The sequence below is a fragment of the Xylocopa sonorina genome, chromosome 18, assembly GCF_050948175.1.
Source record: "Xylocopa sonorina isolate GNS202 chromosome 18, iyXylSono1_principal, whole genome shotgun sequence".
NCBI classification, from domain to species: domain Eukaryota; kingdom Metazoa; phylum Arthropoda; class Insecta; order Hymenoptera; family Apidae; genus Xylocopa; species Xylocopa sonorina.
Window position 1 is genome coordinate 951,539 of NC_135210.1, and position 15,932 is coordinate 967,470.

The window sequence follows — 15,932 nt, forward strand, 5'->3', positions numbered from 1 at the left end:
AAAACTGTGGAGAGCCATCGCATTGCAAAGAATATTAGAATTCAATTACTTAGCCACGTATACAATTGGATGCTCCATTCTGTTCATGGATTTGTAGAAATTGCATACTTTGTATTGTAGAAACTGATAAACATTGTTGTGTTGATCAGAAGTTTGGAATTCATTTTGAGACGTTGAACTAAGAAGAGCCATCGCGTTTCATATAACACTAAAACGTTATTACTTTAACACGTAGACACTTAGAAGAGCCATTTTGGTGCATGGATCTGTAGAACGTACATACTTTCTAGTGTAGAAATTGATAAGCACTATTGCATTTAATAAAACTTAACAACTTACTTCCTTTGAAACGTAGAACTGAGAAGTGCAATCGCTTTGCATAACTCATTAGAACTCAATTACCCCAGACACACCGGCACTGTATTGCCACTTCCGAGGAGTATCAGCAGATCCGTAGCCATCTATGACCGGATTCGCTAGCTAAAATGCCAGCACGTTTTACCAGCACGCTCTAGACACCAGCTTAACATATCGTATTTATCACTATTGTGTCTTCGTTCTATTCACAAATCTTCTCAGCAGTGGAGTAGAGTCACATTTGCAGTAAGTGTTCAACATATGAGTATTGATAGACATTTTGATAGTTATTTTCTAATATTTATATTTATTGAGAGGGCCATAGGTATATTTTTCAACTCGTCATAAAATAAAAATATTATTTATAAAATAAAATATTACTTATAAAATAGAAATTCATGGTGTTGCGTCCATAACTTCGCTTTGTGTAATTGCTTATATAACATGCTGCCATCGTGTTTCATATAACCTTCTATTGCATGAATTTGTAACGATGAGTTGAAAAAATATACATAAAATAAATGTATATATTTCTACGATAAAGGAATTAACGACTTTACGGTAAAGAATGCCATATCGAGCTAGTTTATAGAAAATAATAAAAACAAGTTCTTATATCTTTGTTTCGTGTTAATGTATCTATTTTAGAATCAAAATAAATAATTTGCTTAGTTTTCTCACTCTTAATATTCGTTTATAGTTTTTTATGGAAACAGCTTCCCCATTAGTAAATGTCAGTCTACGCCATTGCCATGTGTGCCGCTATTGTGAGCTGATAGTGCCTTTGCCACAGCAATGTTGCCCCTGTGCCATATCGCGGTGCTTTAATAGTGCCATGACACGAGTGTCGCCCCAATGCTAAGATTATGCTGTTACGAGAGCTGAGTAAGAGTACTGTTTTAGCACAGTTGTGCCACGGAATTCGTTCCATCCGTTGCCGCTGGCGTGTCAATCGCTGATTCTCGAAGACATTGGCACGTAGACACTGGGAGCATTAAGCTATTGCATAAATCTGTAGAAATAGCATATTTTGAAGTGTAGAAGCTAATAAGCACTATTGCGTTGTTTAGAACATTTCAACTCACTTACTTTAAAACTTATAACTGTGAAGCCGGCAACGCCGCGCACGCGATGCGCGCAACGCGTTTGCCACACCACCCCTCTTTGGAGAATTTTAGCCAGTCCAAAAATAGATGTAGGCTTCTGTTGAGAAACCGGAAAGTCAGTCAGTCGATCGGTTGACATGCCGGGTCGCGAAAAAGATACTGGTGTAATACGTTGAATATGAATAGTATACCCTGAATACTGGCCTCAATGGCGTACAGTGACAGTTTTGTCAGCTCGGCGTACGACTGGGCAAGATCCAGAATAAGGTGGTTGCAGTGCATCTCGCACGCTGTCATCCCGTATTATAACCTGGGGTGCAGTATGGGTGTCTTTAATCTGGATCGTAGTCAGGGTGCCATGGCGAGATTCAGGTTGTGGACGTAAATCAGCCATGATTCTGCGGAGCCGAATGATGAATTCAGATGTGTCCACAGAAGTTTTTGAGACTGGAGTGAGGAAATCTCCCTAGAGTAGAGATAGTAGACATGTTTCTGCTTGGCGAAACCCTACAAGTCTTCCAAGCTCGCGAAAAAGGTAAGCCTCAAACTGGTGACTGTAATCCATGGTGATTTGCTGCGAAACGCCAAATCGAGGTATCCATCCGACGAGCAAGGCATTGGCGACGGTCTCAACGGTGATGTCTGTCATCGGAACGATCTCCAACCAACGTGTATATCTGTCCGTGGCAGTAGAACAGTACCTGAAAGAGAAATCGCCAGCGATGCGCGTGCACGTCGAGTAATTTTCGAACGCTGGCACGGCAGGCAAGCGCGGGTCCATGCACGACAGTCTCTGCGCTTCTGTGGCCACACAAAACGCTGAGAGATAAGCTTGACCGTGGCGTTGGCTCCTGGGTGACTCAATCCGTGCAAAAAATTGCAAATTTGACGACGAAAGAGTTGAATGACGAATGGACGTGGGCGCTCCTGAGAGACGTAACAATAAAAAGAGATATCAATGCCAGGAGGTTGTATGTCCTAGAGTCGCATTGCCGAACCGTTGCAGCGCAGTGTCTGTAGCTCATTATCATCACGTTGAGAAACAGCGACAACCAAAACATCCACAGGAGTGTAGAATGTACCACCGATATTGTGCGAATAGATCCAACCACTTCAGTTGGCGCTGCAGGGCGTTCTCAGCACGTTCTTGATTATTAATGGCTCGTGATCAGTGTAAATGATGAAATAATGACCTTCAAACATAAGAGCAAAGTAACGTACTGACTTGTAGATCGCGATAAGTTCACGCTCGTATTGCGCCCACAGACATTCCTTTTCGAAGAGCTTCTTTGAGAAGAAAACTAAAGATTGTCAGTCAATAAACTGCTGAACCACACCGTTAATCTGGTGATTCGATGCATCTGTGGGCATCCACTGGCTGAGAGCCTGTGAGTTTGGACGAGGACAGTGCAGTTTCTAGATGAATCTGTAGTGTAGTCGCGTCGGCGAAGAATTGACAGTAGAAGATATACATTCCCAAGAATCAACGAAATTGTCTGGCCGTCACGGGCAGGAGATAGTTGACGGCTTCCACTTTGTCAGCTAGCGGGCGAATACCGACGGCAGATGCCGTATGTCCCAGAGACATAACCTCTGCCTGTCCCAGCACACTCTCCGTAGGGTTCACGACAATGTCATGATTATCCAGGCGTTGGAAAAGCAGACGAAGGTGTTCCAAATGCTGTTCTGGATGTGACAAGTAAACTAAAATGTCGTCAATGTGACGTACCACAAAATCAAGTCCACGCAGAATATTGTCCATAAACCTCTGAAACGTTTGGCTAGAATTTCGTAAACCAAATGGCATACATAAGATTTCAAAAAGTCCAAATGGCGTGGTGATTACCGTCTTTTGGATGTCTTTTGCAGCTATGGGAATCTGGATAAATCTGTCTTGTATCAAGTCTATGACAAAGCAGATATTACTACCGGCAAGATTTGCTGTAAAGTCCAGAATGTTTCTTACCGAATAACAATCCGGCACAGTCCGAGCGTTCAAGGCTTTATAGTCACCACACGTACGTTAACTATCATTCTTCTTACGTACCATATGCAATGACGAACTCCACAAGCTCTCAGATGGATGCGTGATCCCAGTACGTACAAGGATTCCAAATACCGCTCGAGCTGCGTGCTGACAATACGGAGCCATTCGACGCGGACGAACTGCTACGGGTGGGGCAGGCGTGGTGCGTATGTGGTGAACTGCTGAATGCTTCACGGAACGTGACAAACCTCTTGGATGGCAGATGTTCGGAAACTCCGACCATAACGCATGGTAGAGCGAAGGAAGAGCAATAGTTGGAACAGAGACAGCCTTGACCTGCGAACACCCAGGTTGCTTCACGGCGGCAAATGTGGAGAAAAAAGACTATAATGAACGAGAAAGTCCGATCCAATAATGGGATGTAGCACGTCAACAACGATGAATTTGCCAAGTAAAGTTTCGACGTAGACATAAATTCAAGCACAAAAGGATAAAACCATAGGTGCCAATGGTGATTTGATTTACGGCGAACAAGTCGTACGAGGTTCTCCGGTGCCGCTCTCGCAAGTAAGATCGCGCGCGCCTGCTCAAAGCATATACGTGAATCTGGTCACATGTTGGGCAACGTTTTGTGGCTCTATTGCCCCATCTTTGCTGATACCAGATCGCGGAACGGACATTAGAATCTTACAGAGTGTTCTCACATTGGAAAGAACCGATAACAACGCCGCGCATGCGCTGTGAACATCGTGTTCGCCACAAACATTTCAACTAAGTAAATTGTAAAGTTCTATGCATCGCAATAATACTTATCTGCTTCTACAATTCAAAGAATAGCGCATCCATGTGTCTACGTGTAATTGAGTAAAAGTATTGACAAAGTAATTGAGTTATAAAGATCTATGCTAGGCGATGGCGCTTCTCAGTTCTACATTTTGAGGTAAGTAAGTTGTACAGATCCATAAAAAATAATAGTGCTTATCAGCTTCTATATTTCAAAGTATGTTATTTCAACAGAATCACGCAACAGAATGGCGCTTTCAGTGTTTACATGCCAAAATATAATAATTGAGTACCAATGTTCTATGCATCTCAATGGTGCTTCTCAGATTTAGGCTTCAGAGTAAGTACGTTGTACAATTCTATAGAACGCAATTGTGCTTATCAACTTCTATATTTCAAAGCATGTTATTCCTATAGACCCATGCAATAGGATGGTGCTTACAGTGTCTACGTAACAAAGTACGTAGTGGTACATGTTGTTTTATTTGTCGTGCGTGTTTTACGGAACGTTTCACATCTATATCTACATGTGGTGTCGTGAATCCGCTGTTAACGGACGACCGTTCACGCGAATTGTTTCGTGTTCTGTTTCCCAATTTTGTTCCATCTTTTATCATGCTTACCTTTCCCCGAGAACCATAGCGCAATGCATACAGCATATTTATTGATGTAACCAACCACTTCCGAATAGTAATGGCACATACTTCAGCAACATCAAATGTGTTGGCCTTCGCCAACATATAAAACGAGCTCACCCGGGGAATTCACGCAACATATAAGTTTAACCCAAAAGGAAATTAATGTATTATGATTGAACCACAAAGGGTGGTAACATTTAACAAGTGAATTGAAGTAATTAAAGTAATTGAAGTAATTAAAGCAATACTACTGCATCCTGGTCGTTCCGCTAAAACTATCAGTAGACAGCGCTTACAATCCTCGTACAAGACTATTTTCCTTGAAATCGCGTTGGCCACAAATGTAACTGATGTCCCTTCAGTACTTCAGTCATCACACAGCGATCTATGCCCGCTCACTCTGCTGAAAATGTTTCCGCACTCTTGAAGTACCAGGACATTTGCATTTACCTTAAAAAATTAGGTCCATTCTATTGCTCTAACGTACAAAAACGTTGCTTGACAAAAACTCGATACAGTTGGCTCATGCGATTTTGGATGACAAAGGCATTAATACCACCGCTAAGTTCTGCACTCTCTTTGTGGGGCGACCTGATTATACTTTCTCCACTTGAAATAACCTGAGAAAGTCTTAGAGCTGCAAACTCCAGCCGTACCGTGACATAATCGCACTGTTATGGTCCCCATAAAGGGTGACCTTACTAAACCATCCAATTGGCATCCAATTACGATCTCCTCAATGTTTACTATAGTATGAATAGTATAAAAAAAACAATTGGCTTGTGTATCTATGAAGCCTCTAGAGTAAACACACGAGATAATAGATATTGAAGGAATATGTGTACTATGTATGCGTGTTCAGGAGGTTACGAACAAAGTGTAGAAGTCAAGAATCTTTTGAAGAGCTTTTTTATTGCTTGTTTTCTCGAGGAATTCTCTGCGGAGACTGCTGTCTTGCAGTTTTCCTATTTTCCTCGTAGGCGCGTTACATACCTCGCGCCTGTTGATTGGATATTCAGTTTTGGCTGCTTTTGCCAATCACTGAATATCCAATCTTAAGCCACCGCCTTCTTACAGAAGAGTGGTGGTGTTTCTGGTGGGGGCTTACTTTGTATGTTATCATGTTTGGTTATGTAGCGAGATTTCCGCTGGGCCTAATACCTGCGCCGGGTGACCAAGGGTAGCCTGGCCACGGGCAGTGGACCCTTCGGAAATCCCCGGTTTATGGCTTCCGCATGTGCCATCGAGGCCGTTAGAGAAAGTTAATTACTGCATGTCTGGAAAATGTTAAAAGTTTAAAACGGTTCCTCAAAAATGGCTTTATTGCTGCGCATACCCTAAACCGTGCTAGCCGTTTGTAGCGAAGGGTCTTCTATTGTACCTTACTGCTAGCCTCTACAATATATTCCTGACCTGATCGTAATAGACAATAATAGCTATACAGGTAATATTATTGAAATCACCATATTAGGAAAACATGAAAATAATTTTCTTGGTGCAACTCGCATTAAGAAAAATAAATATAATTTACTGGAAATCTTAGACAAGATTCTATATAAATATAACTTAATTAAGCAAGTTTGTCCGTTCCTTATTTGAGTACGGAGATGTTGATCTCCTATCAACAACTGCATCAGGCAGTACTACAAACTTCCAGAATACCTCCAATGTACAATAGTATGTAAAGTGTTGCGCTATGGATCCACTATACATAAATATTATACAGCGCATACTTGGCGCAAGAGAAAGAAAAAGTAAAATGAAATCAAATTTCAATTTTATTTAATTTTGATTCTTTAGTCGTTTCTAATACTCAATATTATTATCACATATTTACCTGCTGTAACGGCCCCATTACATCGTGAACGATTATAAACAATAAAAAAAAACAAATAAAATGTATAAACAGTTAAAAACAATTAAATATATGTGTAATAATTTAAATAAATACGAGTATTTCGGCGAGCGCACATACGTAGTAGAACAGCGCCAGCGATCCGCATACGCAATCGACTACCCGAAAGACTGCTATTAAAGCTGCGGGAGTGCCTCCAAAAACAAAGACCGCTCCGGGTCCGAGCTTTAATTATGTACTCACATGACGGGTAATTAAACGATTTTGAAATTAAATAAAAATTTTTTGGTTCTCATTAATTCATTTTACATTTTACAGACTTTTGCCTTCCTAAACTTCACAATTTACATTGATCTCCTTTCTAATACAATATATTTTAGTATTTTCACTATTTTTCATGTTAGATTATTTCTCAAATTATATTCGTGGAGTAATTTTCTTTACGAAATTTTATTTTTACATGTGACGCCATCTCTGTACATTGTGTTCAAACTGGTCGAACATTTGTTTCAATATTCTTCAAAGAAATGGCGTAACTATTATAGTTTCAATTTATATTGATGAAATAAAGTATTTTCTTTATCAAAATGTGACACGTGTTATAATACACGTATATAATACACATAAACATACAACATAATAATACACGTATGTAAGAAGGAAACCTGTTGATGGTAATATATTTCCTAATGAGAAGATTTTGACTTTCCTAAATATGCACTACACGAACGGGTTTTTACTACATACAATTCTATAGGATTTGGGTAACACATCTACAACATCATCTGAAAGAAACGATTATAAATACAATTTATACTTTTCAACTATTAATAAAAGTTTCGTAAATTGTGTTGTAACCAAATTTTATATAACATATTACATCAAACATTGTTTTAAAAACTTGACATACTGCACATATAACATCTATTATTATGCTGTTCATTTGTTGTGGTTCAGAACACAATTGTGAAACTTCTACGACCATTGCATCTACAAAATGATTTTCTTCAATTAGTTAACTAATGGGCAGAATGCACATGTCTTCTACTGATAATACAACAGTATACTTTACAATACATTTTCGTAGACAATGGTAGCTTGTAACTAAAGTTAGCGCACAACAGCTAAATACTATACCGCTAGAACTGTGAAGGGCACAGTTCAAATATTTTTGTATCTTCATATATAAATTCCTATTGTTTAATGTAAAAAAACAATTTACATTTACTTTATCTTGCTTTACTAAAAATAAGGTTTTTCTTAGGTACTTTGTGGTTGTGAGGTAAATAGCGGTGCGGTTGGAGGTACACTTGTCTCCATTCTGATATTTAAAAATTAAGGTTTGATTAAAATTTACATATTATATTAAGTCCATTACTATCGTCCCTATATTTTACAGAAAACGTTTAGGGGATCACTTAACTGATTTTAAACAACTTTTTCTTTTGCAAATACATTCAAATTGTTAAAATTGGCGCAAGTAATCAACTTGGTGGCCCTTTTAATCAACTCCCGATAGATGAAACAATAGAGAATATGACTACGTTGAGAGAATATACAGCGAGGCAGATAGACAGAATTTTTAAGAGTGTTAATAGTGTTAATAATAAACTTTAATAGTTGTTTCTTTGTTTACAGGTAACTTTGTAATTATTGTAATTATTGTATATAGCATATGTAACTAATATTTAATTAAAAACTTTGTTTACAGAGAAACCAAACTGGTTATTATTAGTATTATAAGAATTAACACACCTTATATATATACAAGTAAACAAAGTTTTTAATTAAATATTATATAATTTTTTAATTATATAAATACAAATATTGTGTAAAAATATATATAATAAAATATAAATTTATATATTTATTTATCTATTTACCTATTTATCTATTTATCTATTTATCTATTTATCTATTTATCTATTTATCTATTTATTTATTTATTTATTTATTTGTTTATTTATTCAATTTTTGATGCAGAAGGCGTGATTAAATTTGAAAGTTGTTGCAAATAAAGTGTAATAATTACATTAACGTATGATAATTTAATCTCAGAAAACTGATGTTGTATTGAATATATATCATATGTTATTATTAATAGTATTTTCCCAGACAACACAAGATAAGATGGTGGCGACACCATACCGGCACTGTAGCGACACTTCCGAGGAGTGTCAGCAGATCCGTAGTCATCTACGTCCGCATTCGTTAGCTAAAATGCCGGCACGCAGTGGCAGCACGTTCTAGTCACCAGCGTAGCACGCGTGCGAATGACACTGCGCCAGCACCAGCGTGACACGCGTGTCATCGTTCCATTCAAAAATTTTTTCTGCATTGGCGTAGGCGTCACATTTGTTAATGGAGAACCACCTGTTATTCCGTACAAATTAAATACGTCAGAGTTTAGATATCCGCATACGAGTACTGACAGACGTTTTGATAGTTCTTTGCCAACATTTATAGTTACTGAGAGAGCCATATATATTTTTTCAATTCGTCAAATTCGAAAATTCATGCCAATAGAGAGTATTAAATACGATGGCAGCATATTGTTTAAGGAAATGTAATAAATGATACATTTACTTATAAAATGTTGAACTAATTAAGTTACGTTCACTTTACTAGCGTATCACAATTTTCAGGTGAAAATATTGAACGTAATTATTTGTTTTCCTTTGGTACCCAGACAACCAGCGATTGTAGCGCCAATAGCACCGGATGGAACTCTAAGCACTGTGCTAGCACGGTGCTGCCTCTCAGTTCTCGTAACAGCACAGGGCTAGCACTGGAGCGACACTGCGTGTCATGGCACTATCAAGGCACGGCGATATAGCACAGGGGCGACACAGCGTGCCAATGACACTATCAGCTCACCATAGTGACACGCGTGCCAGTGGCGTAGGCTAATATATACCAATGAAGAAGCTGTTTGCATAAAAATTATAAACGAATATTAAAAATGACTAAACTAAGCAATTTATTTATTTCTATTCGAAAATAGATACACTGACACGAAAGAAAGATAGAAAAACTTCTTTGTATTATTTTCTGTAAACTATAATTTAATACAGCGATTGTTTCAGAAAAGTCGTTAATTACTTTATCGTAAAAATACATTATTTTTTAAATATTTTTTTCAACTAATCGTTGAAAATTTATGCAATAGAGGGTATATTAAATACGGTGACAGCATGTTATTTAAGCAAATTTAATGATTTATACTTATGAAATAATGAACTGAGATATGGAAACAATCTATGTATAGTAAATAATTTAATGTATAGAATAAACTAAATATATTTATTTTACTAGTGTATTACAACTTTCAGATGAGAATACTGAACATAATATACAATACTTTTACTACTCTAATGTACAATACGTTTATAACTTTCTTTTGATACATATATTCTCGCGATAAATGGCTTGACGGTCTGTAGAAATTATAAAATATATATATAAAATATATTGAAATGAAGAAAATTCACTTCAATTCCTTCTTTCATTTCCATCCTGGTTTGCAATTATTCTTTCCAAGTCCCTGGTCTTTGACTTTGCCTTATGTGTTGTATGGTTCTCTCTTTGGTTCTTCCATTGCAGAAAGTGCTGGAAAAAAGGAGAAAATATTTTAATTCCAATGTCAGTAAAGAACAACTGGTGATATACATATTTTGCGACAAAATATGTGAAAAATGTGAAAGTATAATACTTCCTGTAAAGTGTAAGTAAGTCCTTCTTGTACATCTGGTTGCTCCTATGGTAAAGTCTTGTCTACGCATATATAGACCACGTTCTGAATGCCAGGAAGGCCTGTAAAAAATGAAAACAGCAACAAAAGCTGCTAAAAGGAAATTAATATTGAGGATATACGACAAACAATTATTATACTAGACATCACTCAATGGAAACCAGCTACAAATTATAGCGACTATTATGAAGAAAAAATATTGCTCAACTAATTTCACTGTGTAAAATAACAGCAACTATAAATCCTGATTCAGGGCAATGCTCTTCATCATCATCCGTCGATGATTCCTGAGGATTTTCGATGACTTGTAGAGGCATTCTATAACATTTTGCACGTACTTCTTGCGGCTGAATGAAGAATGTTTCAGTGCTAAGTGTACTGCATTTATAGATATCAAGCGCTGAAGACAATATACCAACGTTATAAAAGTCAGTGGTTTCCATAAATCTTTTTGCAACTAATGTGGCAGTATTATTATGATGGTAAATATCTTTTATGATACAGATACGACCATCATATAAAATGCAACAATTGTCGCGTGTACCTATACCTAACGATATATTAGCAAATTGTATTTTTTGGTACCGAAGACCGTGAGTACCATTACCAAATGGATGAGATACGTGAATGAATGAAGAATTAACATCCTGCTTGTGCCTTGTACCATGCTGCTCTTCTTCCATCTTTCTATTGAAAATTTGCTGCAGTGGCAAATGTGGCTTCCTGCAATACTTTTTAAAGAGGGACATATTGCTTTCATAGGGGAAAGCAGAAAAAGAATCTAAATTACCTAAGTGCCTTACATCATTGGATAAATGAAGTAGACCATGAATATTGTAACTATTGAAGAGACAGCCATAGTAAAGTTCACTTCTAATAACAAATCTTTGCAGAGCTAGTTCTGCATATTCTAATAAATTTTCTGATAATATGGGTGAAATTAAAATCCTCATAGAGGCATGAAGAAAAAGGAAATGTTTGTACAGATTATTGCTTAACAGGCCATGTGTAACAAATGGTCCTGTATATAGAAGAAATTGGCGGAATTCGGTAGCCTTAAATTTAGAAAATATTTCGATTTCCCTGGGACGTCTTGTAAAATCAGAGGGGCAGTATTTTTTTAATTTTATTAACCTACTGGATATTATCTGGATATCTTGACCGCATAATTTAGAAGAATGGGAATATTTTCCGTCTATCCAGGCAGATAATAATTTTTTCATTACTCCTAAGCATACGAGATGCATGTATTCAAATGGTACTTGTGATACCATTCCAAACGCTATCAAAGATAGTGGACTTCTACCTTCTTTATGATGGTCCTCATCAAGACATCTAACGTACATCTCATCATTTCTGAGAGAATGGTGTACACCAGTGAAAACATATCTACCTTTCTGACGTATACCACTTATTTTGCATTTGGAGCAAGGTCGGTAAGACGTATGTCCCCGATGATTTAAGATAAAAGCTCGAGCTGGTGCATCAGCTATAAAACACCTTACTGATAATGGAAATATTTTGCCCTGATAACTAACCCCTCCATTAAGTATGATTTCTTTAATATCGCACATAATTTTATCAAAAAAAGTAATAGGACTATAAGGTTTTTGGCTACCTCTTGTAAGAAATATCGGGTAACAGGGTGCACGGACGGTCAACGAGGGCCGTGTGCATTTCCCTGTGGCATCGCCCCACTCCGGGGCCTTGTCTAAACATATGAATGGGCCATGACGTTGAGGGTGTCCTCGAGGCTAGTACGAATGGCCTAAGAAGGCATTCTTGTATGAACCTTCGGGTGAATCAGAAATAAATACGCCCAGTAAACGTTGAGCAATCAAGTTTTGTACTTTATTCTCATCTACATGCTACACTCTATAAATGCCAACAATTATTGGCTTGCTATTGGGAATATTGGAAACCCTACACTGGATGGGCCAAAGATGGATACTGTTAGATTTATCTAACGTACATCCATCTGTATGAATATCTAATTTTAATTCTATAACATCATCTATGGATTTACACTGAAGCAGTTTTTGAATTTCTGCTTGTAAGCTGAAATGTATATATTCCCCTGGTGGAACCACTGACACAACACCACTATCACGTGGTGTATTGAGAAGTGTCCTAACATCTTTCGGTAAGTTGGAGAAACACGAATGAGAACGCAACAAGGATAATATATTATTTCCTTGCTTATGCGTTAAATTACTATCTATAAAACAGGACGCTAAACGGTCACGAAAGGACTGCTCCAAGGAATCAGTAGAATCAACAGAAGGAGATGAAAAAGTAGAAGGAGAAGAAGAAGAAGAAGAAGAAGAAGAAGAAGAAGAAGCATTCCCCACATTCAAATATGAAAAACTACTACCTGCTGATGTGCTTGGCAAGTTTTGCATATCCGTATCAATGTTCGGGTTTTGTGCTACCATATTGTTTTTAATTTCATTCCGAATCCTACGTTTCTGTCTTGCTGATAATTTCTTCACAGGTTTCCGTGAGATTGATGTCTTTAAAATACGTCGTCGATCCATCCTCCTATAATTATAGTTAAATTATAAACTAGTAAAATAATATATATAAAATAAAATTATAAAATAATATACATATGTAACTAAAAGTAATAATAATTATAAATAGAATTATATTTCTTTTATAACTCCGGAACTTCTTCACCAACCAACTCTTACGACTGCTACACTCGTAATGGCATTGCATGAAATGCAACATGCAGGTAGAAGTCTGCGATGTTGCCATTTCTCTTACTACATGTTCAGACTGCGTCATGAAAAGGACTGTATATGTTATTTATAAAAGAGAAACATAATGTAAAATAATCTATACAATAATAAAGTATATCTAAAGTATATCAAGATACAATCTTTATGTGTATATTAATAAAATTATATAGAAATTAAAATTATATAGAAATTTTGATAGAACTTTTGCGACGTTGCCACTTTTCTATACAATTGCAATATGCGCATGCGTCAGTAAACCTAGCGGCAACTACCATTACAAACTGCAGCAATTCAAAGTTCGATATGCTTCTTACATATATCTCAAAAACTGCGAAATCTAAGAAAACAAAGATATATGGTTAAACAGGTCAAATGACCGCTCATGATAGGTACGACAGACTACACATTTCTTCCAGGAAAGAAAGAATAAAGAAGAAGCGAATCCTGGAAAATGTATTGTACGTATATAGCATATATAGAGGAAAAATTGTTCAGTTTAAAGGTGATCCAAGTACAATTTATGTAGGAAATTGTAATCGAAATGTAGAAAATAATCATTTGACCGGTCGTAGTAGGTTTAATGTCAAAAGTACAATATTTTCGTTTGATTTTGTGATAATCCCGCGTACGGAATTGGAATTGCATTTAAATTATAAATACTCTGTAAATTTAATTTCTATGAATTTAAATCGTAAGGAAAAGGGATAATTTAATGTGTGAGACAGAAGAATAGAGAGAGAGAGAGAGAGAGAGAGAGAGAGAGAGAGATTCTTATACATTTTTATCTCCGTTATTGTTAGAGATAGCTGGAGTTGAAGCGTCCCAGAGTGCCGCCTGGTTTTCGTCGCCTTCGAGCCAAGCTGAAGAAAAGGGAAAACGATAAATTAGACCCTTCTCTGCTGCGCTCCATTATGGAATGACAGCTATTCTTTCGAGGAATCACTGAGACAACCTACAAGCCTATTGTAAATTTAATACTTGTATCTTTTAGTAATAAACTAACGCATTTGCTTACATTTTCAAAAACGACTTACTCGCCTTTCAATGACTGCTCTTGAGGATCTCCTTGGATTTCTCTTTTAAGGCCTCCTTATTTATATATGTCTCCTTCGCATAAACATACCTCGCTTGAAGCGTAGGACCCTTCAAAAAACACAATCTGTGGCGCAGATTGATATAGTGACAATTGAGATATTCCTTAGCAATCTTTTCCGGGGCATCAGGGATAGGTTGCCCTAAAATGTAGAGGGAGGTGAATAAACAAAAACCTTACGCGAAATGCCTTACGCGATCGAGAGGAACGCGATCACTAATAAGTTCAAATTTGGAAATCAGTAAAGCAGCATGGATCGAAGAAAACGTATAGTTGCAAAACCGACGCGCTATCTTACAACGGATTCAGAGGACGAGGTACCAAGGAAAAAAAGAACAAGAAACATAGAAGTTGATATTGAAAGTGATATTAATATATTACAACAAATACAATTTTCAAGAAATACAAATACACAATTACCGCACACACATCGTACCACACAAATGTACACACCGACATACGCAACGGTTTCAAATACACAAATTCATACACCAACAAACGCACCAGTTTATAAAAAATGCCAATCCACACAAACATATACAGACACATCCATACAAATAGACACATCCATACAAATAGACACATCCACACAAACAGACACATCCGCACAAACAGACACATTCGCACAAACAGACACATCCGCACCCGCTATGATGACAATATTACAAGAAATTCTTAACAATCAACGGAACATGAGCATGCAAATGCAGTAAGTATACAATATATATATTATAAATTTATAAATTTCCAAATTTGTTGTACCATTTTATAGCATTTTTCTATAAATGTTTGTAGGAGTTTAACGGAATCTAATAATTACTTGCTACATACAAGGGATGTAGAAGTGTTAGGAATAGAAAAACCTTCATGGATTCCGCTCCAAAACGTCGAAGAGTTATTGCACTTCGACAATGCTGATGAACAGATGTTTGCAGATTTTGTAAGTAAAAACATAGGAAGAATAGTTATTTATTGTTATGAAATACTATTACATACATTTAATATGCATATTTATGTTTGCATAGGTCACGTATCTCCAACAGTTAGGCGGCTTCAGCGCAAAAGAGTTTATAGCCGTAGCGTTTAAAGAAACGCTAAACGACATAGTTTCGCCGTATCTCTCCTGGTACGGCAAGGAAAGAGGTAAAACAGCATTAGCTGATAGGCGTTTCACTTTCGCAATATACAGTACGTATTACTTTTCCTTCGTATTCATATACCTATTGTTTCCATGTTTTATTGCAAGTAATGCATGTTCACTACTTTTTACTTTCAGAAGCTGCATGTTTAAGCAGGGGTTTTGAAAAGCCTACCAGGAGAGAATTTCAGGAGTATGCGCGGCAATCTCTGCGAGCATCTAAAAAAAGACATAGGAAGGCGGCAGAAAGGGATAGGGCAACCACTGTCCACTTTTGGAATAGAGAGGAAGGAGACGACGAAGAATTTTAAAAGATACATTTTATTTCTAAACGAAAATATACTATCAATAGCGTACAATTTTTTTAAATAACATCATATTTCACTGTTTTGTAGGAATGGAAGAATAATCCAAAGCGTTCATCCTAACGGATCTTTCCGGGATGCTACCCCTATATAACTGCCGGGTAGCGAATACCTC

General features: G+C 37.0%; 1 protein-coding gene across 1 annotated transcript; it reads right to left on the minus strand.

The window, feature by feature from the left end:
• Nucleotides 1-10,113: 10,113 nt before the first annotated feature.
• On the minus strand, nucleotides 10,114-13,467 carry LOC143431636 (uncharacterized). The gene is made up of 9 exons (XM_076908538.1): nucleotides 13,438-13,467; nucleotides 13,325-13,339; nucleotides 13,149-13,258; nucleotides 12,350-13,018; nucleotides 10,695-12,097; nucleotides 10,639-10,641; nucleotides 10,396-10,570; nucleotides 10,283-10,335; nucleotides 10,114-10,163 (listed from the first exon to the last, which is right to left on the minus strand). The coding sequence occupies exons 1-9, from the start codon at nucleotides 13,465-13,467 to the stop codon at nucleotides 10,114-10,116; spliced, it is 2,508 nt and encodes an 835-aa protein (XP_076764653.1).
• Nucleotides 13,468-15,932: the final 2,465 nt, after the last annotated feature.